At 38.6% G+C, this 25,961-nt stretch overlaps 1 protein-coding gene across 1 annotated transcript in view; it reads left to right on the top strand.

Moving 5' to 3' along the window:
- Nucleotides 1–25,961, top strand: part of Abi2 (abl interactor 2) — a 149,635-nt gene that overhangs the window by 34,944 nt on the left and 88,730 nt on the right. Inside the window, exons 9-12 of the mRNA XM_032899745.1 lie at nucleotides 1,909–2,067; nucleotides 12,451–12,534; nucleotides 18,984–19,157; nucleotides 23,668–23,760. Coding sequence (XP_032755636.1) covers nucleotides 1,909–2,067; nucleotides 12,451–12,534; nucleotides 18,984–19,157; nucleotides 23,668–23,760 — 510 coding nt within the window. The remainder of the gene's footprint in view (nucleotides 1–1,908; nucleotides 2,068–12,450; nucleotides 12,535–18,983; nucleotides 19,158–23,667; nucleotides 23,761–25,961) is intronic.

Below are 25,961 nucleotides of genomic sequence, written 5' to 3' on the forward strand. Positions count from 1 at the left end.
AGCCACCATGTGGTTGCTGGGAATTGAATTCAAGACCTCTCTCTGGTAGAGCAGTCAGTGCTCTTAACTTCTGAGCCATCTCTCCAGCCCCTGAAAATTATATTTTAATGCAGTATTTTTATATACTAGCCAGACAACCAGAGTTTGGATCCTTGGGACCCATATGGTGTAGAGAGAACCAGGTTGTATAAATTGTTCTCTAATCGATACACACACACACACACACACACACACACACACACACACACACACACACGTTCTTACTCTCTGTGTGGTATGAATGTGCCCTCCTTATAAATAAATTTAATCATCTATAGCTTTTTGAAGATCCTGGGCAATGCTTTCTCCCTATTGTCTTCCCCTCTTCCCCTCATGGTACCGCGTCTCCTCCTCTTCCCTGTTTTTCTGACACTCCCTTCTTCCCATGCCTTGTGGCTTGCTGGTGTTCTTTGATGGGTGTTCTAATACTCTGTTATAAGAGGACCCCTGGCTGAGTGGGCACCAAGTGAGGAGAAAGGCAAGTTGGATTTAGGGTTTGAATTATATTAGGAAACTGGGTGGATTAGGAAAGTATGTTTCCAGTTGATGTTAGCAGTGAATAATTCTGAAGAGGTAAAATAGGTTAAAGTGAGTAAGAAACATGGATAGGTTTCTGGGGTGATGATAATTTTTGATTCAGACTTCATAAACTAATTTTAAGACATAATCTAGCCGTAAGAGGATAAGTATATTGAATTGTATAAAGATGGGGTTGACCTGGCATTAAAGCAGCAAGTGTTTGTTGAAATTCTGTTTCCTTTTAAACAGTGCTTTTTTGTTAGCTTATCTCTACCTGTTTAAGAATATGACTGTATCAAACATTTTTCTTTGCTCTTTTTTTTTGCTTTCCCAGAATTTGATTCTTTGTTTAGTCTCCAATGTTTAGTATCTGCTTTAAATGATTATGTTTTTGGAGAGGAGAGGGAAACTTAATCTCTTTTGTGTCCTAGAACAATACTGTAGACTAGGTTATTTATAAATTATATTAGTCTGGCTATATTATATATTAGTTCTGAAGACAGAATATCTAGTATCAAGGTTTCTTACCTGGTGAGAGACTGTGTACATAGGATAGGAAAAGAGAAAAATCCACTTTTGATAATGGCATTATTTATTTATAAGAACAGAACCCTCATGACCTAATCACTGTTTACAGCTGGTATACCAAGGCAGTGCTTCTCAACCTTCCTAATGCTGTGACCCTTTAATACAGTTCCTCATGTTGTGGTGACCCCAACCATAAAATTACTTCATAACTGTAATTTAAAAATGTTATGAGCTGTAGTAGAGCTGGGCAATGGTGGCACATGCCTTTAATCCCTATACTTGGGGTTTGGGTGGGCAGAAGCAGGTGGATCTCTGTGAGTTTGAGGCCATCCTGGTCTACAGAGTGAGTTTCAAAAAAGCAAGAGAACACACAGAGAAACCATGTCTCACAAAACCAAAAAAGAAAAGAAAAGAATATAATGTAGATAGATATGTGATATGCAGACTATCTGATGTGTGGCCTCCGGGGTTGAGAATAGCTATACTGGAGACTTGGCATTGGGATACATTCTGTCTATATCAGAGGTGTACATTTTAATTAATTGTGCTTTTAAAATATAGTCAAATGATTAAAAGAAAGTAAAAATGTTAACTAGTTTTTGATGTAGATGTTACTTTCCCAAATGTAATATTTTGATTTTCCTACTTTTGTGCTTTAATACAGTATCAGCAGAGTAGTAGCTGTCACTTTGCATTAAGTTGGATTAAATAAATCTATGATTTTTTAATAATCTTATTAGAATGGGAATGATGTACATAGGAATTTCATTATCTGAGGCAAGTGTCTTTTAATAATGCATTTGTGTTCTGTCCATTTTCCAGGTCATCCTGTTCAGTTCTACAGCATGAATAGGCCTGCCTCTCGCCATACGCCACCCACAATAGGGGGCTCATTGCCCTATAGACGCCCTCCTTCCATAACTTCACAAACAAGCCTTCAGAATCAGATGAATGGAGGTCCTTTTTATAACCAGAATCCAGGTTAGATTTTTCCTTTTGCTGTTTCTTTTCATTTCTTTTGTATTGCACCATCAAAAACAAACAAAACCCCTTTGTTACATTTAATTAGCCCGTACATACTAGGTGTTTATCCTATACACATTTGGTAGTTTAGATTACTGTTGGCTGGATAGAAGAATGAGTGAATACTGAGATTTTAATAACACCGTGGTTATATGTAAAGCTAAAGAGTTCCTCCCGCTGACCCCCAATGGAATGGTTTTCAGTGCCTAGTCATTGCTTTTAAAAACTAATACTGAATTGGGGCAGTGCTGGCGCACACCTTTAATCCCAGCACTTGGGAGGCAGAGGCAGGTGGATCGTTGAATTTGAAGCCAGTCTAGTCTATAGAATGAGTTCTAGGATGACTAGCTACACAGAGAAACCCTGGTTTGAAGAACCAAACCAAAACCAAACCAAAACAAAAAAACCCACCCAACTAATACTAAACTAGACATCCATGTGCTTATTTGTCACCTCCGCATTCTTTGGGCAGAGGCAAGGAGAGTAGCCAGTCTCGGCTGCAGAATGAGAGCCTGACTCGAGTGTATATATAAGAATAGTATATATACTCTTTTTGTATACAGTTTGTATAGTATACAAAACTATTTTTTTAATGAGACATCACTGCTCTATGCATTACACCGAAGTTGGGTGTACATAAAGGTGTTTTGCATTAGGTAGTCAAACTGTCTTAATACAGTTATTACATCAGACACTGTGATGGGGCTTAGAAATGGATTCAAATGTAACAGTTGAAATAAAGAACTGAATCATATCTTACAGAAAAGCTAACCTTGCACATTTAATGCTACATGTTACAGTATTTTGTTCATTCCCTGGAGAATGCAAGAGAAACTTTAGACATCTTGACTACATGAATATATTATGTTAACTGTTTTGTTTTTTTAATTTTTGCTAAGAGGTAATTAAGCCTGTGTGAGCTCCTGATTTAGGGGACAAATCATTCCATATCTCATAAGCATTGAATTTATGGAGTGGAAAATTTATGCTGTGGCTGCTACCTGTTAGTAAAACCTTAATTATGTTCTTTAGAAACTTGCAAAAGAAAAAAATGACTTTCTTTTTATCTGTTATCTCATTTGATTCACATATAGAAAATAAAATTGGTGATAGTTTTTAAATAACTTATTTTTTTATTTTATTTTATGTATATATAGTTGTTTTGCTTGCAAGTAGATATGTTTGTGTACCATGTATATGCCTAATGCCCACAGAAGCCAGAAGAGGGAGTTGTATCTCCTAAAACTGGACATACAGATAGTTGTGGATGCTGGGAATTGATTGAGTCTTGGTCCTCAGGAAAGAACAGTTGTGAACTTAATTGCTGAACATCTCTCAGTCCCAATATTGGTGATCAGTCATATATATTTTGACCATGAAACCAAGGTCAAGGTGTTTTGTTTGCTTGTTTTTCAAGATAGGGTTCTCTGTGGAGCTGGCTGTCCTAGATGTAGCTCTGTGGACCATGCTGGCCTTGAACTCAGAGATCTGCCTGCCCTGGCCTTTGAGTTCTGGCATTGAAAGTGTGTGCCATTCAGTATTTTTTGATTCTGTATTTCATGCTTTTTCTATTGTCATGTCCTATCGACCTTCAAATTAAAAGGATTTTTGGTTTTTCTTTTTCTTTTTGTTTTCACCTGATAGGCCGTCTCTGGTTTTGGTAGAGGGGAAAAAGGAGGAAGGGAAGACTTTATTATAGTATAAGATATGCTGGTGTTGGAGTCCTTGTTGGTCTTTATGTAGTGTTCTGAGAAAATTGTTCAAAAGTACTGTTGAATATCAAATGAAACCTTTCTTTCTTTTTCCAAGTTTTCCGCTGTTCCGGGCTCCTCTCATATATTGGATGCTGTATTTGTAGTTTAGTCAGTGCAAAATGCAGTTGTAGCCACCTAAATGCCTTGATTGAAATATTTGTCTTTTCATGCTTAGTGTTTTAGGCTGTTTTTTCTTAAAATTTATTTTCATCTTAAATATTGCCAGAATATATCACATATTCTGCTTCTAGTTGTGTTTTCCAAATTTGCATTAGAAGTATTTTTTTTTCTGAAATTATTCTCTCCCACTTTAAAAGATATAATATCTTATTTAGACAGGTTTTGGATTTGTGGTTTCACATCTTTCTCCTGCCTTACCCTCTTGAGTAGGGTGCATGATCTCACGGCTGGCCGTTGCATGCATTGTTTATTTCGTCCTTCAGTTTTAGTTTATTAGTTACAGCTTACTTAATAGTTTTGTGAAAGATGGGCTAGCTCTATTGGGTATTTGTAAAGTACCGCATATAGTCCTTTTCTTACTTTACTTAAAGGTGTGAAACAATGATGTTAATCCAAAATGGTTAAATCCATAATGAGGTTGGGTTGCAGCTTTGATAACAGATGTACAAAGAACTTAGTAAGAATATGGAAGGAATATTTTATTCTGCATGTATATATTCAGTAGTTCTATGAGACCTATATAGGTAAGATTTGACACATGTTTAAATATGTGTTTCATGTATTTAATTTTTAAGTCCTAAGGATTGAGTCTAGGGTTTTGTGTTAGGCAAGTGCTCTAATGTTAGTGTTAGGCTTGTATCTCTAATGCACTAAAGATTTCATATTTCAATCAGATTCATATATGCCAAATATATTTTAAAGTAAAATTAAATCATTAGGTAGGGATTTTAATCTAAGTATTTTACACACTCAAGGAACTAAGGTGAATTGGAATTCTTGGGGCTATGAGAAGTAGCTCAGTTGTGACTGTATTTTCTGTATTCTAAGTTTCTTCTTTTAGAATTTGGTAACTTTAAAGAAGACAATTGCTCTGTTAATCAGAGTGCTTTTTAAACCTAATTTAGAAAACAGAACAGAACTATTGTTCCTCTAGAGGGAGAAGTCTGTGGCATTTGAACCATGATCCTTGAGTGTGCTAGGCAGATGTTCTGTCTTTGTCCTGTACCTCAACCCCACGCATGTCTTTGTTCTTTGACAACTCTTTGGTGAGACTTAATGCTTAGTGAATCATTTTGTGAACATGATGCCCGTATGAGCCCATATTTTTCAGTCAGAGCTTTGCCATGGATGCATGCTTCTGAAGAATGAAGTTTGACATGGCAGTGGGGTTCTGTAGGGTATAAGTTTGACAGCATTCCCACTAATGTACAGTTTGTTTTGAGTCTGATAAAGGGCAGGCTAACAGGGATAAAGCATGGAATGAGAGTGCCAAGTTCAGGCTAGAAGGTAGTTGTATTCCACTGAGAGCATTTTAGAAGCAAGTTACTGAAGGAAACCTTCATTAGAACATAACTGAAACACTTGGGTCTCTGCTTATAAAATCAAGAAACTGTTATTTAGATTTATTTGCCAACAGTGAAGAGTTAGAGAAATATAGTTATTAGTTAAGTCTTCTTTAAGAATATAAAGCATCTTGTTATTAAAGAATGCATATATATCTACATATGGTTATTATATATACATTTAAACACATATAACAAACCTAGTTAATAAGACATTAACCACAATTTTCAAGTATGAAGCCGTTTATAGCAATTAACTTTCAATAACTAGTGTTTCTTAAACTAGAAGCTTTATGATCTTAAAGTGTTTAAACTCTTTTCCTTCCAGGGACATACAAAAAAGCAGTGAAAAGCAGTGCTAGTATGAGTGGTGCTGCATCCTAGTCTCTAAGGGCAGGAGGTTAGGCAGAACAGCACAACTCCGCAGCAGACTAGAGCTTGACACTGCATACTAAATAAGGAGCCTTAGCCAGGGGGTTGGGGATTTAGCTCAGTGGTAGAGCTCTTGCCTAGCAAGTGCAAGGCCCTGGGTTAAGTCCCCAGCTCTGGGGGGAGGGGGGGAGCCTTAGCCAGAAGCTGTGTTTGAATGCTATTTTAGATAGTTCCTAGGAGAGGACCAGACCAAACCAAAAACCCCACAGCTAAAAAGTCTTAAGTACATTCCCATTTGACCAGGTAAAACAAATAGATCCTTAGTATTGACTACTAAATGCAAAGTATATTTTTGGACTGTAAGTCATCATCAGCTAGGTTTAAATTCCTATTTTTGTTTTGTTTTTTGGCATAACAGCATTTGCTGACTTTGTATTTGAAAAAGTATCAAATGATGTAATTAAAAAGAATGTTCTGGGGCTGGAGAGATGGCTCAGCGGTTAAGAGCACTGTCTGCTCTTCCAAAGGTCCTGAGTTCAATTTCCAGCAACCACATGGTGGCTCACAACCATCTGTAATGAGATCTGATGCCCTCTTCTGGTGTGTCTGAAGACAGCTACAGTGTACTCATACATGCTAAATCAATCAATCAATCAATTAAAAAAAAAAAAAGAATGTTCTGAGATGACAAGGTTATCAGTTCTTTGGTAACCCCAGTTGTATCATTAGATAGCTTCCTAATACTAATTACTCAAATTATTTTTTAAATTTTCCTTGTTCTAGGTTGATATTTATTTTAAAGAAATATAGTTTGAAATAAATTGCATCAGTTATTTTCCTCCTTGGAATATAAAATACCAACTAAATTTAATGTGTAATAACTAAACATAATGTTGTTCATTGAATTCAGAAGTAGTTTTTTAAAAAATGATACTGCTTATCTGTGGACATCCAAGAACTACAGCCTTTTTTGTTTTTAAAGATTTATTTATTTATTTTATGCACATGAGTACACTGTAGCTGTCTTCAGACACACCAGAAGAGGGCATCGGATCCCATTACAGATAGTCGTGAGCCACCATGTAGGTGCTGGGAATTGAACTTAGGACCTCTGGAAAGAATAGTTAGTGTTCTTAACTGCTGAGCCATCTTTCCAGCCCCAGAAGCAATTCTTATTATGTTTATTTTACCTTTTTATAAGTATATTTATAAAGCTTATAAAAATAAGATAAAAAAAGTCTCATATCATTGGTTTAAATGCTATTGAATTGGATGTCTGAAGTATCAGATCTCAAAGATGCTTCACAAGACTATAAGTCAGCAGGAAACTTAAGACTTGTAAAGTCTGTTTCACCAGCACATTTATCCTTAAAGTCTGTTTTGTTGGGAATGCCTTTTACTTTTAGTATCTAATCTTGTTGTATACATAATAGTAGTCTCATTGATGCTCAGTTTAAGGTCTCTCTAGAATCTCAGCCACCTGGTAAATCTCTTTTCTTACTACACCACTGTATTTTTTTTTCATTTTATTTAATGTGTATGGTGTTTTCTTGCATATATGTTAATGTATGTTACTCATAGGTGCCAGAACAAGGCACTGGACCCCCTGAATTGGAATAGCGAACTACCATGCGGGTCCTGATAATTGAACCTGGGTCCTCTGGAGCAAGTGCTCTTATCGACTGAACCATGTCTCTAGCCTGTCACCATTGTATTTTTAAGAAAAATAATGTAACTCATTCTAAATTCAGACCTTTCAGTGGTTCCAAGGTAAAGGTCTTATCATATAAGGAGTCATCTTGGATAAATAATGGGAACATACAAATTTATAAGGTTGCTTCCCATTTTTGTTGTTTGTTAATGAGGATGGAATTAAAAGCCTTTGGCATACGAAGCATATGCTCTACTACGAGCTGTGCCCAGCTTCTACTTGCCAGTCTTTTCTGATCACAGGAATGCACAGAACCAGGTAGAACTGAATTCTGGTTAGATGAATTTTTGAAAATTTCCCAAATAGCTTAGAAAAACAATTGTTTCAGAGTAATTCTTTTTTAGGAAGGTCTGGAATTGACTTTTGCAAGGCTGCTTTTGATGGCCTTCTTAAAAACATGATGGCCTTGAGCTGGGCTAGGTTGGTGCAGGCCTTAAATCCCAGTGCTCCGGAGGCAAAGGCATCTGAGTTGGAGGCCAGTTTAGACTACAGAGTAAGTTCTAGGACACCCAAGGCTACACAAAGAAACTCCATCTTGACAGTCCTGCTCCAATTAATAAGATCAATTTGCCCATGAAAAAAGACTGTTGTAAAGATTATGCGCGTACTCCCCCTCCAAGTACGAAAGTCATTGTTTTTACTTAGTAGATAAACAATAACTGAAGAGAGATTTTTTTTGAGAGGAAGTTAGTTAGTTAGTTAGTTAGTTAGTTAGTTAGTTAGTTAGTTAGTTAGTGCCTGCTACCAGGAGATGTTTGGTCTCACAGGATGTCTATGCACATGCAGTGTTCTTCTTTCCTGTGGTCCTATTGCCAAGTGCTGCTGTTTCTCTGTTGTAGCTGTTGTCTAGCTGCTTGTTGAAAGAGATCTTGTAGCTGTGTCAGCAGTAGACTCAATCTCCTGAGGCAAGGTCTTACTGCCAGGAAGTGAGATGTCAAGGAAAACCTAACTACAGTTATCTTTTGAAGGAAGGAGCCAGTTTCGCAGGGTATGCTGGTTCCCTTCTATCTAGACACTCTACAGAGTGATCCGCTGAGCTGTTCCCCTGCTTTGTACTTGTTCTTGCTTCTCTGTCCCACCATCAGTCATTACCCTCTCCTGACAGCTCCTGACTTTAGACTGCTTGATTTTTAATATATCCCACCAGATTTTCTTGTTGCCTTTCATTTCATTTAAGAAAATCTGTTTGATTTTAACCAATGAAGACTCAGGAGCCAGATGCTGGGATGCTCAGAAAGGCAGAGAAAGAACCTCAGCTGACATTCCAGAAGGAATCCCCTCTCTCATGGTCTCAAAAAACTTTTCAAATCAATGTCCTTTCCTTCTTCCTGTGTGTTTCTATATCCTTCCTGACTCCCTCTTGCTCTATATTTTTTTTCCTTAATAATCCTATGTTCACTTGCTGTCAGCTGGTTGCTTGCTCTGCTTCTTGACCTTTGGTTGACTTTATTTAATCCTGTTTGCAATAGACAGAAAGCTCTTGGATTATAAAGGTGTGTGCTAGGGCTGAGCCACACTACAGCTAAAAACAGGTTTTTCCAGTAAATAATACGATATTGGGGTTCACAGTGTGATGAAATATCTAGCAACAATTATGTCAAGTATCTTTTTTTTTTTTTCCCTCGGAGCTGGGGACCGAACCCAGGGCCTTGTGCTTGCTAGGCAAGAGCTCTACCACTGAGCTAAATCCCCAACCCCTATGTCAAGTATCTTTTTATTACCCTGTGCTTTTCCAGTACTCAATTACCAAGGTTAATGAGTTAGTAGCTTCTTTACTTTTACTCCTGCAGGCTAAAGAATCTGTGAGTCCCTTTGCCCTTTCCTGTCCTTTGTATGCTAATTAAGTCAGTAGTTACCTGTGCTGGCTTACCTACAATGTTACTGATTTTTTTCTGTTTCTGGAACCTTCCTTGATTTGCTGTGTGCTAGGCTTAGATTAAGCTTTTGAAGAAAAGTCTTTCCTATCACTATGTGAAGTAGGGTTGCATTATCTGTTTTTTACATTCTATTTATGGATTAGATTCAAAGGATCTCATCATGGCATTTAAACAGAAAATGTAACATTAAGAATTTGTGGCAGAGTGACTTAAAAAATCAGTCTGTTTGTTGCCTCACAAACCACAGAAACACGGATCTCAGTCAGACAGGGATGGTTTAGTGAATGTACGCCCCAGGACTGGTCAACCAGGGCATGGTCTAGATTTGGGAACTGAACCTTGACCCTGAGTTAAGATCCTACAGGGTTTTTAAGCCCCAAATCTACAAACATCTATGCCAAGTTATTTCACTGATCAGGATTTAGAAATAGGGGATTTCCTTAGGAACTTGTCTTTGTTGTTCACTTATCCTGCTCCCTTTGGGTGGGGAACTCAGCTGTGGCAGGGCACTTGCCATGTCTAACACTTATGTCTTAACTTGTCCACCAGGATGTCAGTTACCTATGTGCATGTCTTTCTGCCAAGCAGGATGTCAGTTCTCAGGGAGGCTTGGGAACTTAAGCTTTACTCGGCCCCTGCTCAGAATGGAGGTCTTATTCCAGATAGTTTCTTATACTGATGCAGGGTCTCTCCCCTGATGGGGTTCATCCCAGGCACAGCTCACACCGTGAAAGCTTACACACAGGTGCAGACAGGCAGTGCTGTGTGTCGAGTGGTTGGTTCGGGTCCAAGCTTACTGTGGGTAACGACAAAACAGTTCTACTGACTTCTACCGTGATTGGTTTCCACGGGCACAGGACACAACAGAGTATGTAATCAGTCTTGGCATTAGAAAGTTTCCTGGTGCCATCTCTTGAGAGGCTCTGCCAGAGCCTGACCAGTACAGATGTGGATGCTTGCAGCCAACCATCGACTGAGTGCAGGGATCCCGATGGAGGAGTTAGGGCAAGGACTGTAGGAGCTGAAGGGGTTTGCAACCCCACAGGAAGAACACTATTAACCAACCAAACCTCCCAGAGCTCCCAGGGACCAAACCAATCAAAGAGTATGTACATGGAAGGACCCATGGCTTCAGCTGCATATGTAGCAGAGGATGGCCTTGTCAGGCATCAGTGGGAAGGGAGGTCCTTGGTCCTGTGAAGGCTCGTTTCCCCAGTGTAGGGGAATGCTAGCATGGTAAGGCAGGAGTGTGTGGGTGGTTGAAGGAGGACCCTCATAGAAGCAGGGGGAGGGGGAGGGGATGGAGGTTTGCGGAGGGTAAGCTGGGAAAGGGGATGGATAACATTTGAAATGTAAATAAAATATCCCAAAAAAAGTACATTAAAAAAAAAAAAAGGTTCCTAGTAATAGCAGAAACATCTGGGAAACATAATGGCAGGTTAGCCAGGTAACAGTTATCTGGGCCTTAACATTCCATCTAGGCCTTGATATTTTACCTAGGTTTTTACACTTAGCTCTTTTTCATGCCCACACACTCATCTTTCTGGGATTTTTACTAAACATTTTACCTTTACTTTATGTCTGAGTGTTTTGGCAACACAAATGTATGTGTACCACATGCATGCTGGGTAACCTGTGAAGGTCCTAGGGGTTTTTGTATTCGTGGAACTAGACTTACAGATGGTTGTGAGCCACCGTGTGGGTGTTAGATCCTCTGTAAAGAAGCAACAAGTACTCTAAACAGCTGAGTCAACTTTCCAGCATTGTTTATTTATTTATTTTGTATTTGGGATAGGGTTCTCCATGTAACCCTGGCTCTCCTTGAAGTCTCTGTAGACTAGGCTGGTCTCTCAAACTTGGAGATCTGCCTGCCTCTTCCTCCTGAGCTGGGAGTAAAGGCCTGTGCTACCACTGCCAGCTATGGCCAGTTTAATTTTTAAACATATCTTCTACTAGCCAGATAGAGAAAACATTTTGGTCTTGTGAACTTTGCTCCTGGTATTTTATGCCTCTCAACCTTTTTCCTAACGTGGTTCCTTAAGTTTGATTGTCTTTCTCGCCTCCTGTCTGCTTAACATACATACATCTCTTCAAGAACTTGTCCAAGAGGTCCATTTCCTGTATTGCTTGTCCCTGTGGCCAGCATTGTCTCTAGGAAAGGTAGACAAAGGTGGTGTGTGTGTGTGTGTGTGTGTGTGTGTGTGTGTGTGTGTGTGTGTGTGTGTGTGTGTGTGTGAGAGAGAGAGAGAGAGAGAGAGAGAGAGAGATCTTTGAGTGATGAAAACAGTTGAATCTTCTTAGTATTATTAGTTACTTGAAATTTGGAGCAAATAGGGAATCCTATTAGTAATATGGATATCATAGATCATAGTATATAACCTTTCTCAAGGAAACTAACTGTAGAGTTAACCTTCAGAACTTATTTAGGTATTTGCCTTGTTTGTTTATACATAAATATCTGTTGAAGGCTTACACTACTCCTATACTGTGCCATGCATTTGAGATGGAGGAATGCAGCCTTGGAAGAGCAGTGGCGTTTTCTGTAGGCTCAAGGAGGAAATTTGATGAGTTGGATTTTAAAACAAACTGCAATAACAGCACCTGATTCTTAGTGAAAGGTTCTGATAATTAGTCTTCCAGCAGAGGCCTTGGCCCTCAGTAAGAACTCAGGTCATATTTGTTTAACTAAATGAAGAACCAACTAATGCCTGTTATTTGTTCTTGGGATAATAAAAAGCCTGTTTAGGTTGTTGGGATGTCAGGTTTTTCTCTTATACTGACAAACATTTAAAACAATCAATGAAACTATTCATGATAATTAACAGAAATTTTTAAAGAACACATTTGCAATAGATACGATGAGGATGTGTTCCCATTACATGTTAGAGTAGATGATGTGGGATGAATGTGTCCTGCTGCTGTTTAAAGCTTACTAAAACTCTTCAGTTTATTGTTTTGTTCATAAAATTACTCTCATAAGTGGATCTGTAAGGAAGACAGATATTCATGGAAAGTGGTGTACTCCTTTATATGTTTATTGTGCTATCCTTTCCTTTTCATATAACTCGCCCTCACCCCATCCTCCGCACCTTTTGTTTTTGCAGTATCTCTTGCTCCTCCTCCTCCCATCCTACAGGTGACTCCTCAGTTACCTTTAATGGGATTTGTGGCCAGAGTCCAAGAAAATAGTAAGTTTATGTCTTCTTTCTGCTGTAGATCAGATTCCAGGCATAGAATGTAATTTACATATGACTGACTAGTCATTCACTAATGCTTCACATATATGAGTAGGTCATTGTATGAATCACTAGCGATGATAAAGTAATGGAGGTGGACTAGAAGAGAGCTCACTGACTAAGAATGTGCTCTCCTCTAGCAGAGGACCTGGATTTCAGCTCCAGGAGGATCCACATCTATGACCTCTGCAGACACTGACACTCACATTCACATATTCACATTCATACATATGATTAAATTATGGTAAATTTCTCTGCTTTAAAATGATAGTTTCTGGAAGTTTCACTCAGAGCACATGTTTAGCTTCCATGAGATCCCAGGACCATAACCAAAACCACATCACTACCACCACCACCACCACCACCACCACCACCACCACCACCACCACCACCACCACCACCACCACCACCACCACCACCACCACCACCACCACCGCCACATAGTTGTGAAGGTCTAACAAACAGACATAAAATTGTAGTGTAAGAGAAAAACTGCATGAGCAAATACTCTTAATTGCCAAAGAAATATCCTGCTTATTTCTTAATTGCCTAAACAAACTGGTACCCTAGTTTGCTATTACTAGATCATAGATGAGTTATACATGGCCTGAGTATATCATTCTCCCATTTCAAGTATAAAAAGGACTACACCACAGTAGGGCACAGATCAACTTGCCAGTCTGTCTCTCAAGAAGCAGCCATCCATTGGCAGTGAATTTTCTTTGATTTGTGTTCTGCTTTTGAATCATGCATAGTCCTATAGCTAATTTTATTGGTATATTGATTCTTCTGGGAAAGCATTAAGGAAATTTGCTTTTTTTAATTGGGAGGGCTGCGTCAACATTTAATGATGAGTGTCTGTCACAGAAAGAAATGAACAGTTTCTGTGATAGGTGACTTAGGGGCTAATCAGTCATAAAATTGTATGTCATGGAATCTAAACTTAGGGGATTACAGTTGATCCGCAAATAACATGGGTTTGAATTGTTTCGGTCCCCTTAGATTTTGTCAGTGTTAAACGTTGTGTTGTTGATATGTAAAACAGTCTGTTTGTCCTTTATTATCATAAAATGCCCACAAATCTATTATAAAAAGTTAAAATTTTATCAAACTCAAGCATAAAAAAATTCACAGGCCACATATGACCTCATTTGTAGTAGAGATGTAAGCAAAGGTTTAAGTAAAGATTCAGTGTTAATGAAATCATAGCTGCATAAAATTAACCTCACGATGCTCTCCACTACTGTAGCATCTGTAACCTATTACTGTTGTGAACTCCTGTCTATTTAAATTAGAGGGTCAGGCTCCTCATCCATGCATAACCAGTAAATTGCTTATTCATGTAAAAAGAATGTTCCCCTGAGGGTGAGGGATCACTGGGTGGTAGAGCAGTTGCCTACTGTGTACAACCCCTGGTTTAATTTCTGCCAGTAGTTGGGATAGGTTTTGAGTGTGATTGATTGTGATCTCTCATGATTTTTTACGTACATAATACTTGTGGCAGAATATGTGTTAATTGACTATAATAATAGGCTTGTCAGTAGTAGGCTATTAATAATAGGTTTTGAGGCAATCAGAAGTTAACAGGCATTTCTGACTATTGTGTGATTGTGGGAGAGGTGCAAATCTGTGCTTTGTTCAAGAGTAAAATTGTGAGCTGGAGAGATGGCTCAGCGGTTAAGAGCACTGACTGCTCTTCCAGAGATCCCGAGTTCAAATCCCAGCAACCACATGGTGGCTCACAACCATCTGTAATGGGATCTGATGCCCTCTTCTGGTGTGTCTGAAGACAGCTACAGTGTACTCACATAAAATAAGTAAATCTAAAAAACAAAGTTACCCTCTCTCCCCAAAAGTAAACTTGCACATTAGTTTAATATACAGTGTCATCAGGCCACAGTAGCTCTGCTGTGTACCTCTCATATAAAGAGTGGATGGTACCACTCCTGGGCTGAAAATAATTATAGCTTCTTGTTATGGCTCCCTGGAAGTAGGCATTTAACAGTAGAATATACGATCTGTCAGAGCAGGGGCTTTGCTAATTTTGTATGCTGCCTGTATCCCTGGCACTTAGAAAAGGGTCTGGCTGATAGCAGGCATTTTGGGGCCCTCCTTTTTTGTATTTTGTTTGTATTTTAACTGGTTGTAATTCAGTCTTAGTGCTTGTCTCAGGGTTTCTATTACTGTGATCAAACACCATAAGCAAAAGCCGCTTGGGGAAGAAAGTTTTCATTTCATTTACACATCTTTCCACACATCAAACTTTGCTTATACTTTCAGGTAACAGGCCATCACTGGGGGAAGTCAGGACTGGAACTAAATAGGGCAGGAACTTAAATTAAAGGCAGGAGCTTATGCAGAGGGCATCGAGGAGTGCTGCTTACTGGCTTGCTCCCGTGGCTTGCTCAGCCTGCTTTCTTTTAGCGCTCTTGACCACCGACTCCTATTAATCAAGAAAATGCATCACAAGCTTGTCCACAGGACAGTCTGGTAGGAACATTTTCTCAAATGAGGTTCCCACTTCCAAAATGACTGTCAAGTTGACCTAACCCTAGCCAGCACTGTGCCCAAAGGTTAAATGTGTCAAGTCCTTTTACTTTTGTATTTGCCGGTTTCTAAAAGTTTCATTATATTTGTTTATTAGAAGGTACTTTATGAGTATCGATGAGCTTTAAAACATTGTAATTTTTAAAGATGTTCTATTAAATGTAAGGGCTATTTTCATTTATGTCCAACTATATTCATTTTTTAAAATTAGGCCTTTGCAGCCTACTGTTCCTTTGGCTTGTGTGTGGTCCATGCTGGCTTCGGGAGAAAATGTTTTTCCTATCAATGGTCAGTTGGTCTAGTGTGTGACCGTTTGCCAATTAAAAGGTATAACCTTTAGAGGTTAACTGTAGGCTAGAACATACTGCATTTAAAATTTCCTGAAGTACAGACTGATTAGACTTTTTTGGAGTTCCACATTTATTTGAAGTGTCATTCTATCGAGAATGACATTTTCTCATCACAAATCAGTTTAAGTTCATTGGTTAAAGAAGATAGTTGAATAATGAGTGGAAAAGTTTTTCTATTTTTTTATTATTTTTATTTTTTAAATCAACTAATATGGTGAGCATTTACCTGGGAAAATTCCATCGCTCCCTTGCAACCACATGTTCTTTGAAATGTTGCTCAATTTGAACAAATTATTTCAAATATTTTAGAGAGTACCAGCCAGATTAATAATCTATCAGAATTTTTTTCCTTCAAAAATAATCCATATTTTAAAGATGAACAGGATTATGGATTAGTTGTCATTAACTTTTCTAGTAATTTGTGCAAGGTAGAGGGTTAGTAGAAAACATCAAAAATATTTGGTAAGGGGGTTGGGGATTTAGTTAAGTGGTAGAGCGCTTGCCTAGCATGTGCAAGGCCCTGGGTTCGGTCCCCAGCTCCAAAAAAAAGAAAAAGGAAAAAAAATATTTGGTAAGTAGAAGTATTATTTAATTTAATGTTATTTAAGTACTTGATTCATGTTCAAGACTTAGTTGTCACTTGAGTAGATAATTGTAGATCACTATTATAGCAGCATTGTTAATATTTTAAAAACCACTTCCTATTTGGCTCCTATCATAACTTGTTCCTTTGGGACAAGGAATCTTAACCTCCTTCCTGTCATATCTTTCTTTTTTCTGTTGTATGAGGTATGGTGACATTTTTACTCTATACTCTTCCTAGTGCTGAACCTGGTTCCCAGTCACAGAAGGCTGGGACAGAATTAACAGTTGTGGCAGGACTTATACAGTCAAATGAGTGTTTTTATCTTCAAATCATGCACTGTAGAAAAATGTGCACTTTTAGAATCCTCATGAGGGGTGAGAATATTTAAGACTTATTCTTGGGCTGGAGAGATGGCTCAGCAGTTAAGAGCACTGACTGCTCTTCCAGAGGTCCTGAGTTCAAATCCCAGCATCCACATGGTGGCTCCTAACCATCTGTAATGGGATCTGATGTCCTCTTCTGGTGTGCCTGAAGACAGCTACAGTGTGCTTATATAAATAAAAATAAATCTTAAAAAAAGAATCATCATAAGGTTTTAAAGCATTATTTTAAAGATATGGAACTAACATATTCTTTGCACTAAATTTAATATGTGGAATAGTCTGGAGTCAATTGGAACCAGTCATATTAACCACTTACACTGTGATAAAAAAACACAGATATGTTCCTTTTATCTTTTTAAAAAAAGTTCTCATATGTCGGCACCCCTCTTATTCAGTGAGTAGAGCATAAACTCAGCCATCCTTTCCTCTGCCTTTCCTATTTTAGGTGAGTCTTTTTTTTTATGAGACAGGTTTTGTGTGTGTGTGTGTGTGTGTGTGTGTGTGTGTGTGTGTGTGTGTGTGTAAGCCTGTCTTCTTCTATACTTAACTACCCCAGCCATTAACTTGACTCATCTATCATATCTCAGGAAGCCTTTCTTGGCTCCACATAAAGAATTTGGTCCATGATGATGCATGCTACTATAATTTCTTACAGCATCACACTACTTAATTGTAAGTCAGTTTGGTTGTCCACATCCTGGGTGACATTCCCCCATACTCCTCTCAGTGATAGCCTGAGTCCTAGCCACACGAGGCTCCTTATTGATAATGAAGTGTGGCTTATGTGGTACAGGTTTTGTCTGGTAGTAGGGTAGCTTCTAAGATAATGGGCAGAGATGCTTTTCCATCTATTGCTATAGTAACAATCTTGGGGAAGCTTCTTTTCACATTTATAAAATTAAGATTAAAAACAGCATCTTGGCCTGGGAGTGTAGTTTTAGAGGGTTTATGTAGAATGTAAGGTGTGTAAGGATCTTGAGTTGAGCCCTAGAATTGCAAAAAAAAAAAAAAAATAAAAGCAAAAACAAAAACCCCAAAAACCTCTCCAAGGGAAAGATTAAGTGAACTAATGTATTATGCAACACTAGCTGTATAGCTGGCGTACACACAAGTAAAACAGTAACTTGTGGCAGTCTTTTTCAGCTGGCTCTGAGGCTGTTACAGAGAAGGTGAAAATTAACAGTATATGTATCTTGTGTAATTTTATAACACAATTTCTCTGATTTTTCTGAAGGTCCCTTGGATTTTATGCAGTTATTAACTCTTCTTATAAACATTTAAAATTTTTACTGCTGTTTTTAATCTCAGTGTATGAAAAACATTAAATTCAAATAAAGGATCTGTTTACAGATGTGGTTTTTTTTTCTCGTTTGTTTGTTTTTAAACAACATAGGACTAGTGCCAGGTACACATTCCAGGCCAGCCTAGGCTACACAGTGAGCACTTCACCCCCAAGGAAAAAAAACCCCAAGTCCCATAGGAATACAGAATTTTTAGTAGTTGAATTTTTATTTTATAAAGCATCTAAGTACAGAATGGCTCCACCTGTGGGAGAACTCTGAATAGCAGACTGGTGTTGGACATCTCTGACTGTCAGTAGGTTGAGATTAAAACAGGATTGCTCAGAGAGTTTTATGAAACAGTCCTGGTACTTATAAAGTAAGAGTAGTGCTGGGGGTAGAACTAAGGCTGGTAAATACAGGTGTGCTTTACTTTGTTGTGTTAGAAGTGTACTAAGCATTGAAAGCTTTGAGTTCTGGGTTTGCAGATGATTCTTTTACATGCTATAATATGGTGAGACTGATTCTCAGATCACCTCTGTTCAGGGCATATTTTAAGTTCTAATAATAGGTATGGACATGTAGTCTCAAGAAATTTCAAATAATCACTAAGCCTGAATTAGTTAAAAACAAAACTAGTTCATCAACAAAATGTTTTAGTGGTTGAACTTCCAAAGTTATTAGTGATTTTTTCCCTCCCCAATTTGGTATAATTCTGCTTAACAGAAATTAGGCTGGCAGTGTGGTGAATCCCTACAATTTCACCCTTTGGGAGGCTGAGGCAGTAGGATTGTGAGTTTGATTGTTTTATATAGTGAAAAACCTCAATTTTATTGAGAACGATGTAGCAGATTGGAAAAACTTGTGAACTTTTGACTCATTTTACTTTTTATGTGTTTGTAATTATCCAAGTTATCAATATTTCTGGTAACAGGTGTAAAGCCCATTATATTGTACTCATTTCTTTTAGAAAAGTGATTATGTATATTACTGAAAGGTTCTGGAGGCCCAATTAACTGTAAGTATTTTGGCCAAAACTCATTCAGCACCATCAACTGACTCAAATGGGAGGGAAAAGGCATGCTTGAAGATTTAAAACATCATGGTGGGAAAACTACTCTTGCCCATTCTTTATCTGAAAGATCATTATTTTCAAGTCTAGATTTATGGTTTTATATTTAATGAATCTAGAAGTTGAGATAAATGTTGAATTTTACATAATACATTGTTTGTTGTCAGCTTGATACATTCTTAGTTTCAGATACACCACCTCCACCACCTCCTGTGGACGAGCCAGTGTTTGATGAGTCCCCACCTCCACCACCTCCTCCAGAGGACTATGAAGAGGAGGAAGCAGCTGTGGTGGAGTACAGCGATCCTTACGCCGAAGAGGACCCACCATGGGCACCAAGGTCTTACTTGGAAAAGGGTGAGTAAGTGTCAGGAGGGCTTTTGAAGGGAGGGAAGACGTCTACACCTAGAAATGAGACCTGCTACTTATTTACAAGGAAAGCGTTATTTACTTGTATTATCTCTTCTGTTTTGGTTTTTTAGTTAGTTTACAGGGTTTATGGTTTTGAAGTTTATTGGTACATTTTTATGTTTATCTCATGCTATTGAACTTGCTTTTCACAAATTATTTATGTAACACTGTCTTAGTCAGGGTTTACTGTTGTGAACAGACACCATGACCAAGGCAAGTCTTGTCTTGTAAAGGAGAACATTTAACTGGGGCTGGCTTAAAGGTTCAGAGGTTCGGTCCATTAGCATCAAGGCATGGCAGTGTCCAAGCAGGCATGGTGTGAAAGGAGCTGAGAGTTCTACATCTTCATCTTAAGGCTGCTAGTGAAAGACGACTTCTAAGCGGCTAGGGTGAGGGTCTTATAGCCCACACCCACAGTGACACACCTACTCCAACAAGGCCACACCTTCTAATAGTGCCACTCCTTCGACCAAGCATATACAAACCATCACAAACACAAAATAAAAAACAAGTGGGTTTTTCTTTGGGATTCCCCAGGAAGAGGATTATTTTTTCCAAATTATTTATTTTCTATTCCCATGCTTTCAGCCATCATATCAGTATTATTATTATTATTATTATTATTATTATTATTATTATTGACACATAGTCTTACCAGGTAGTTTAGTTGGCTTCTAACTTTTGATCCTTCTGCCTCATGCTGGGATAACAGTTGTATACCACTGTGCTGAACTTTCAGATAATTAATTTTGAGTTATTTTTATGTTTTTAGTTTTGAGTATTTCCAAAGAATAATGATGTCTCAGTATTTTTTATGTAACTGTGTGTGTGTATGAGAGAGAGAGAGAGAGAGAGAGAGAGAGAGAGAGTGTGTGTGTGTGTGTGTGTGTGTGTGTGTGTGATGATTGAGTAGTGGCCAATATTTGTTTGGTTTTGTTTGAGACAGGGTCTCATTGTGTAGCCCTAACTGACCTGAACTTACTAGACCAGATTGACCTTGAACTCAGAGGTCTTCTGCTTCTCATGTACTGGATTAAATGCTATCATACCTGGAGTGACAGGTATTTTTATGCATTCTTTTTGTGCCTGTCACTTTATAGAACTTACTAATAAACTAAAAATTTTTTTATGAATCACTGCATTTAACATAATAGTGCTTTCAGACAGCAAATGTAAGAACTGTTGTAATACTGACAAAGTGGCAGATTGAAGTTTAGGGAAGATAAGTAGGCTTTGTGAACTAGAATGTAATAGTTGAGTTGAGATCTGAACTGTGAAGCTCACAGTTATTCCCACTGTCTTGAATTCTGGGATTTGCCAGACTCTACAGTTTACTAGCATTCAGTTTGGCAAGTCCAGGGACTTAGAAATAAATGTCCACCACATGCATTATTTCTGTTATTTTAGCACTTTCAGAGTTAAAAACTAAGTAATAATTGTTTTTAAAATTAATTTTTTATGTTAGCTGATATATCCATTTTAAGGCCTTTTAAAAATGTTGTTAAAAAGAAAAAAGATAGATGGGAGCCCTTTGGCTTTCAGAAGGATTGGATTAGTTAGTGAAGGTCAGTTGTTTGTGAATGCTTTTTCTAGCATCCAGGAGTACATTGTACCTGGAGATAGTGCACTCCTGTACTTTTGTTAAACTAGAAGGACAGAAAGGAACCAAGAGCCATTGATAGATGGTCGACCAGGGTATATCTCAAGCAGAATACTTCAGGAAGCAATGTGAGTAGGGGTTGAAGGTCAGGAAGAGTTTGTAAAATTCCGTTCTTACACTGCTTAAAATGTCCAGGGTTTTCAAGTACTATTGGAAGGCGAGTGCACTTGTGCAGACAGTGACCATGGTGATGAGGAAAGTATTAGAAGACAGGGCTTCTCCCTTCTCCCTAGCTGTGTAGAAACTCAGAGTAGCGAGAGAAATAGAAGACAGAGTTTGTAGAAACTGGAGGAAGACGCTGAGGTGGAGAGCATAGGTGATCACTGCATGAGGAGAGCACTAGGCGGTGCTTCAGTCATGTTTGTGTGCAGTTTCTTTAGCATGTCGGAGGAACATGTCTCATTAACAAAGTGGTGTTTTCATCGAAACAGCAGCCACAATTAGTTCTGAAATGGTTTTTAATTCAGATTACATTGTTAAGTCTCTACATTTATTAGTGATAATGTCAAGTTCAACTCTGGTCACCTCAGGACAGATTGTAGATAAGTTTCAAATTGTTAAAAGATTTTACTTGCTTTATAATAAGCCTTCCAGTTTCCATGTAAGTAAAATCATCTCACCTCATACAAGACTTACTAAAGTAAAGTATATGGAGGTTGTAACTTGGTTACCTTTTGATTTCTAGTAGCTCACCAACCAGTTAAAGGCAGTTTATTGACAGGTGTGGCTGCTGATGCTCTTGTATCTTTGCCCTGTCCCTGTGCTTCTGCAGAGCACTCTGTCTCACTTCCCTTCCCATACATGATTCAGTGGACGACTACTACTGAATGTAGATCTGTAATACAGTCCAGTGCTTATGTTGTGTTGGGGACAGATGAGTGAGCATCTTATTTTCAGTGTTGGGTGCTTGCTACTTTGTGTAACTTATTTAAGGTTTGATCATGTCTGTGTTCCACCTTTCCCTCCCTCCTGAGCTCGCTCCTCCTCCCATTTTCTTTGCCTCTTCTGTCTTTAACATTTTCATATTAAATTTAAATGAAATGTTTAGCTTTGTTCAGCCAATGCATTTCATACAGGACACTCTCCACTGGAGTGGTAATTGGAGCAAGTGTACTTGGGAAGCTACATTGTTTTTATCTTAGTACTGGAAATATTAGGCACCATTCTCTCTTGCTTATAATTACAGAAAAGTAGCCAGATGCTTAATCTTCACATATACATGCCCACGGAATGAAAACAGGATATTTTGAGGGAATAGAAATAAAATTAGTTTCAGTTGATCACTGATTTTACCACCTTAAACACACTGCATGCACAGATGCGCGCGTGCGCGCACACACACACACACACACACACACACACACGCACACACAGTCTCTTGCATGACTGTGACCACAGTACACACTTATATTTGCTATGAAGTCTGAGGCAATTTCTCCCTCTTTTCCTCCGTTCTTCCCTTCCTCTCTCCTTCTCCCTTTTCTTTCTTCTCCCTGCCTGCCTGCCCCCCTCCCCCCTCCCTCCCTCCCCTCCCCTCCCTCCCTCCCTCCCTCCCTCCCTCCCTTCCTTCCTTCCTTCCTTCCTTCCTTCCTTCCTTCCTTCCTTCCTTCCTTCCTTCCTTCCACTGTGGACTGAACCATTAAGCTAAATCTGCAACTCCCAGTTTCTATATTTTAAAGAGAATAGATCATCCTGAGTTTACTAAAGTTGTCCACTAAATTACTGTGTTGTTACCAATATAAAGATAGTTATTCTGCATTACTTTTCAGAGGGTACATTTTTTGTAAGTATCAAGAACATTGCTTTTTCTTGAAGAAAATACAGATTGACTGGCAACACTAGTTCTTAAATTTGTCGTATAATTACACTGAATTGTATTTAGGTAGGGAAACACATCCTGACTCTTCTAAATTAGGTTTCTGATGTCCTTATTGTATCCCAATAATAGAAGATAATTACGTATGAGAGATGCCATTTTTTTTTTTTACTAAAGTGGTTCAGAAACACAGGGCTCATGGCTCTGCTGCTGGGTTACATCTCAGCCCTTCAGTTTTAAGACAATTACAGTGTATGCTTAGAAAAACAGCTGGAATAGTTCTCAATTAAAATACTGGAGTTTGGAACAAAGTCTTAAGTCTTAAGTGAATGTGAGTTAAGTTATGAGTTACCTGATTTTATTAAAATTCTTGAGGGTAGATGTGATGTTAGGAACCAGAGATTATCAGACAAAGGTTCAGAGGCCTATTTAAACCAATAAAAATTACAAAGGAATTTAACCAGGTGTCTTGGTTCTTTTAACTTTATTATGGATGTATTAAGTTGGTAACATAATGCAATATATGTTTTGAAAGTATATGTATAGTGGATTAGCTTGTAGGAATTCAGTCTTCACTGATAGGCAGAATCCAAAAAAGGAGCAATGGCCTTGCTGTTCTTTAGTCTGTCTGACTTCTCAGTTGTATCACAGCGTATCTCATAACAATAGTGTTTAAGTACGAGCATTTGTTTACACAGTATGGTGCCTCAGTGTAAGTTGAAACGAATTACTGTCTTTCATGTTCCTTAGATTGCTTTTTCTCTGGAGTTAACTAAAGGTGACTTTCTCTTTTTACCTGATTGCCATTTATATTGGATTTAGAACCTTTTTTTAAAGGAAAGGACATTCAATTGTGTTAAACTAGTTATTGGATAGAAAACATGTACAAATGTTCATCTCTTGCTGTGTATGAACACGTAGTGGCTTTACCTTTCTAGAAATGGCATTGTTGCTCACTTCCTATTTTGTTTCTCCCCTAGTCGTGGCAATCTATGATTATACGAAAGACAAGGAGGATGAGCTGTCCTTTCAGGAAGGAGCCATTATCTATGTCATCAAGAAGAACGATGATGGTTGGTATGAGGGAGTTATGAATGGAGTGACTGGGCTCTTCCCTGGGAATTACGTTGAGTCCATCATGCATTATTCGGAGTAAAGCCCAGCACAGCCGTGCTTCTTGTTCAGGTCAGGTATTCCCAGATTAGCTAGAGGCCCTGGGAATTCCCTCCCAGGAAATAGATGAAGCATACAAATGATAAAGTTACTCTTTTTATTACTGTTTTGGTTTATCCCCTAGTATCAAAACCTGAAAGCCAAGTCTGAACAAGTGGAACTTCTTGGGTCATTTGCATTATGCTATCTAGATTGAAAATGCCATTTCTCAGTCATGAAAGGCATACCAACATGAACATATAGCTAAAACATATAGGACCAAGACTAACTTGAGAAAAAAAAATCTGGGATCTTCTCAGGAATACTGTACACCCTTGGATTTCTCTTCCTGCAGAATCTGTGACATTGGATGCTCATTGCCTCTGCTTTGGGGCTAACCTCATGGCCTGGTGGACACCCTTGCCCTTTACTTTCAGTATATGGAGAGGAAGGAACCAGTGTTTAAATACTTTATTTAACTACTTTTCGATTGCTTAAAAAGGCTGTTTTTCTTCTTTAGCACTGTAAATCCTGTGTTCTATTAGCACTGGAGTGCTAGGCGAGTTAATCCCGAACTCCCTTGCATCCTGTCCTGTTTGTAGATTATAAGGATGACAAAATGTGAGTCTCCAAACATTCCCAGGGTTGTTACCAGTTTGATTTTAATGCACTGTTGCATGAGACTGCATTGCTGATAGCAGCCAGTAAAACCGATGTGAAATGTGGTAGGTACTTCAAGTACTGAGGTGAGCTTGCTGGACACAAAGGTTCCTAAGGAGCTCCAGCCTTAGGCACTGTTTCAGAGTAGAGCCTAGGAAATCAGACCAGCTATTACTGTTCTTTTGATATTTAAACCCCCCCCCACCTCTTTTAAGAAGAGACTAGTTGTCAAGTCTCTGACAGTCACTGGACTGGGAATGAAAGGCTGCTACTGTGCTCTTGGACCGTTATCAATGGCAGTGTTAGCTGATGCCAAGCCATTTTTCTTCTCTCAGCTATAGAAAAATAAGTATCCTCCTGATTTGAGGTGATTAGACTTTAAAGTAGCACTCCTAGTAATAGTCTGAACCTTGTGAGTCAGAGTAAAGAGTTTACTGGAAAAGACTAATAGGATAAAATACTTACCCAGTCACACTGATGAAAACCAGTCTGTATTTGAAACAATTGGCATCCCCTCATCTACTGAAAAGGAAGAGGAAGCAAAGCTGTTGTGATCCAGATGCAGGCCTTGCACATGCTGTCTAGCGATGCTAGAAGAACAAGTGTTGTAGATGCGAAGAAAGGCAGGCTGTAAGGCAGCAGCTAACACTCCACTTGTAGATCTGTTATCTGAGCCTGAGGCTTCACTGTGCAACTCAGACCCAAACAGTGTCCTTCTCAAGACCCTTTTTGCTTTAAGGTTGTAGGTTTTGTTTGTTTCAGACACGGTGCTCTTCTGCTTAGCCTCTCAAATATTAGGACTACAAGGAGGAACCCTACACCAGGAGCAGGATTTTTTGGTTTTAATACCACGTTGCACATCAGCTATTACACTTTTAGACTTTTTTCTAAATGCTTTGGATTCTTCTTTAATTTCCTTCTAGTACACTTTTCACTTCATGGTTTTTATTAGGTCATCTTGACTGTCTTCAGGATATGGCCCTGAAGCCCTCTGAACCTTTAGCTCCATTATGGACACAAGCAAGAGTGTATATGAACATTTAACTCTGAGTGTATTGGTACATGGAAACTTGTGAAAATAGTCACACTAATTATTTATTTAAGTAGCCTTTTGCTGAACAAGCTTAGTGGATTGATAAGACATTGGGAAACCCAGCCAACAGTTAGCTTTTGTAGTCACAGAAACAACTGGTGGTAGGCACTGGGAACACAGCTCACCTTCTGAACCTCTGCTGAATTAGGGTTTGCAGGAAACACGTATGCAATCCTTTGTGCTGAAGATGTGCGCTGGGGATGATCCATGGGACAGGTGACCCCACTCCTTGTATTATTGAGTACTGATGTGATTTTAAAAACAAAACACAGAATACGGTCTGTTGGCCTTTTTTCCACCCATTTTAAACTTTTGCAATTTTGAAATCTATGAATTGTCTTGGAAGGATACTCTGTAACAATGAGCCAG

The sequence above is a fragment of the Rattus rattus genome, chromosome 4 (genome assembly GCF_011064425.1).
Source record: "Rattus rattus isolate New Zealand chromosome 4, Rrattus_CSIRO_v1, whole genome shotgun sequence".
NCBI classification, from domain to species: Eukaryota; Metazoa; Chordata; class Mammalia; order Rodentia; family Muridae; genus Rattus; species Rattus rattus.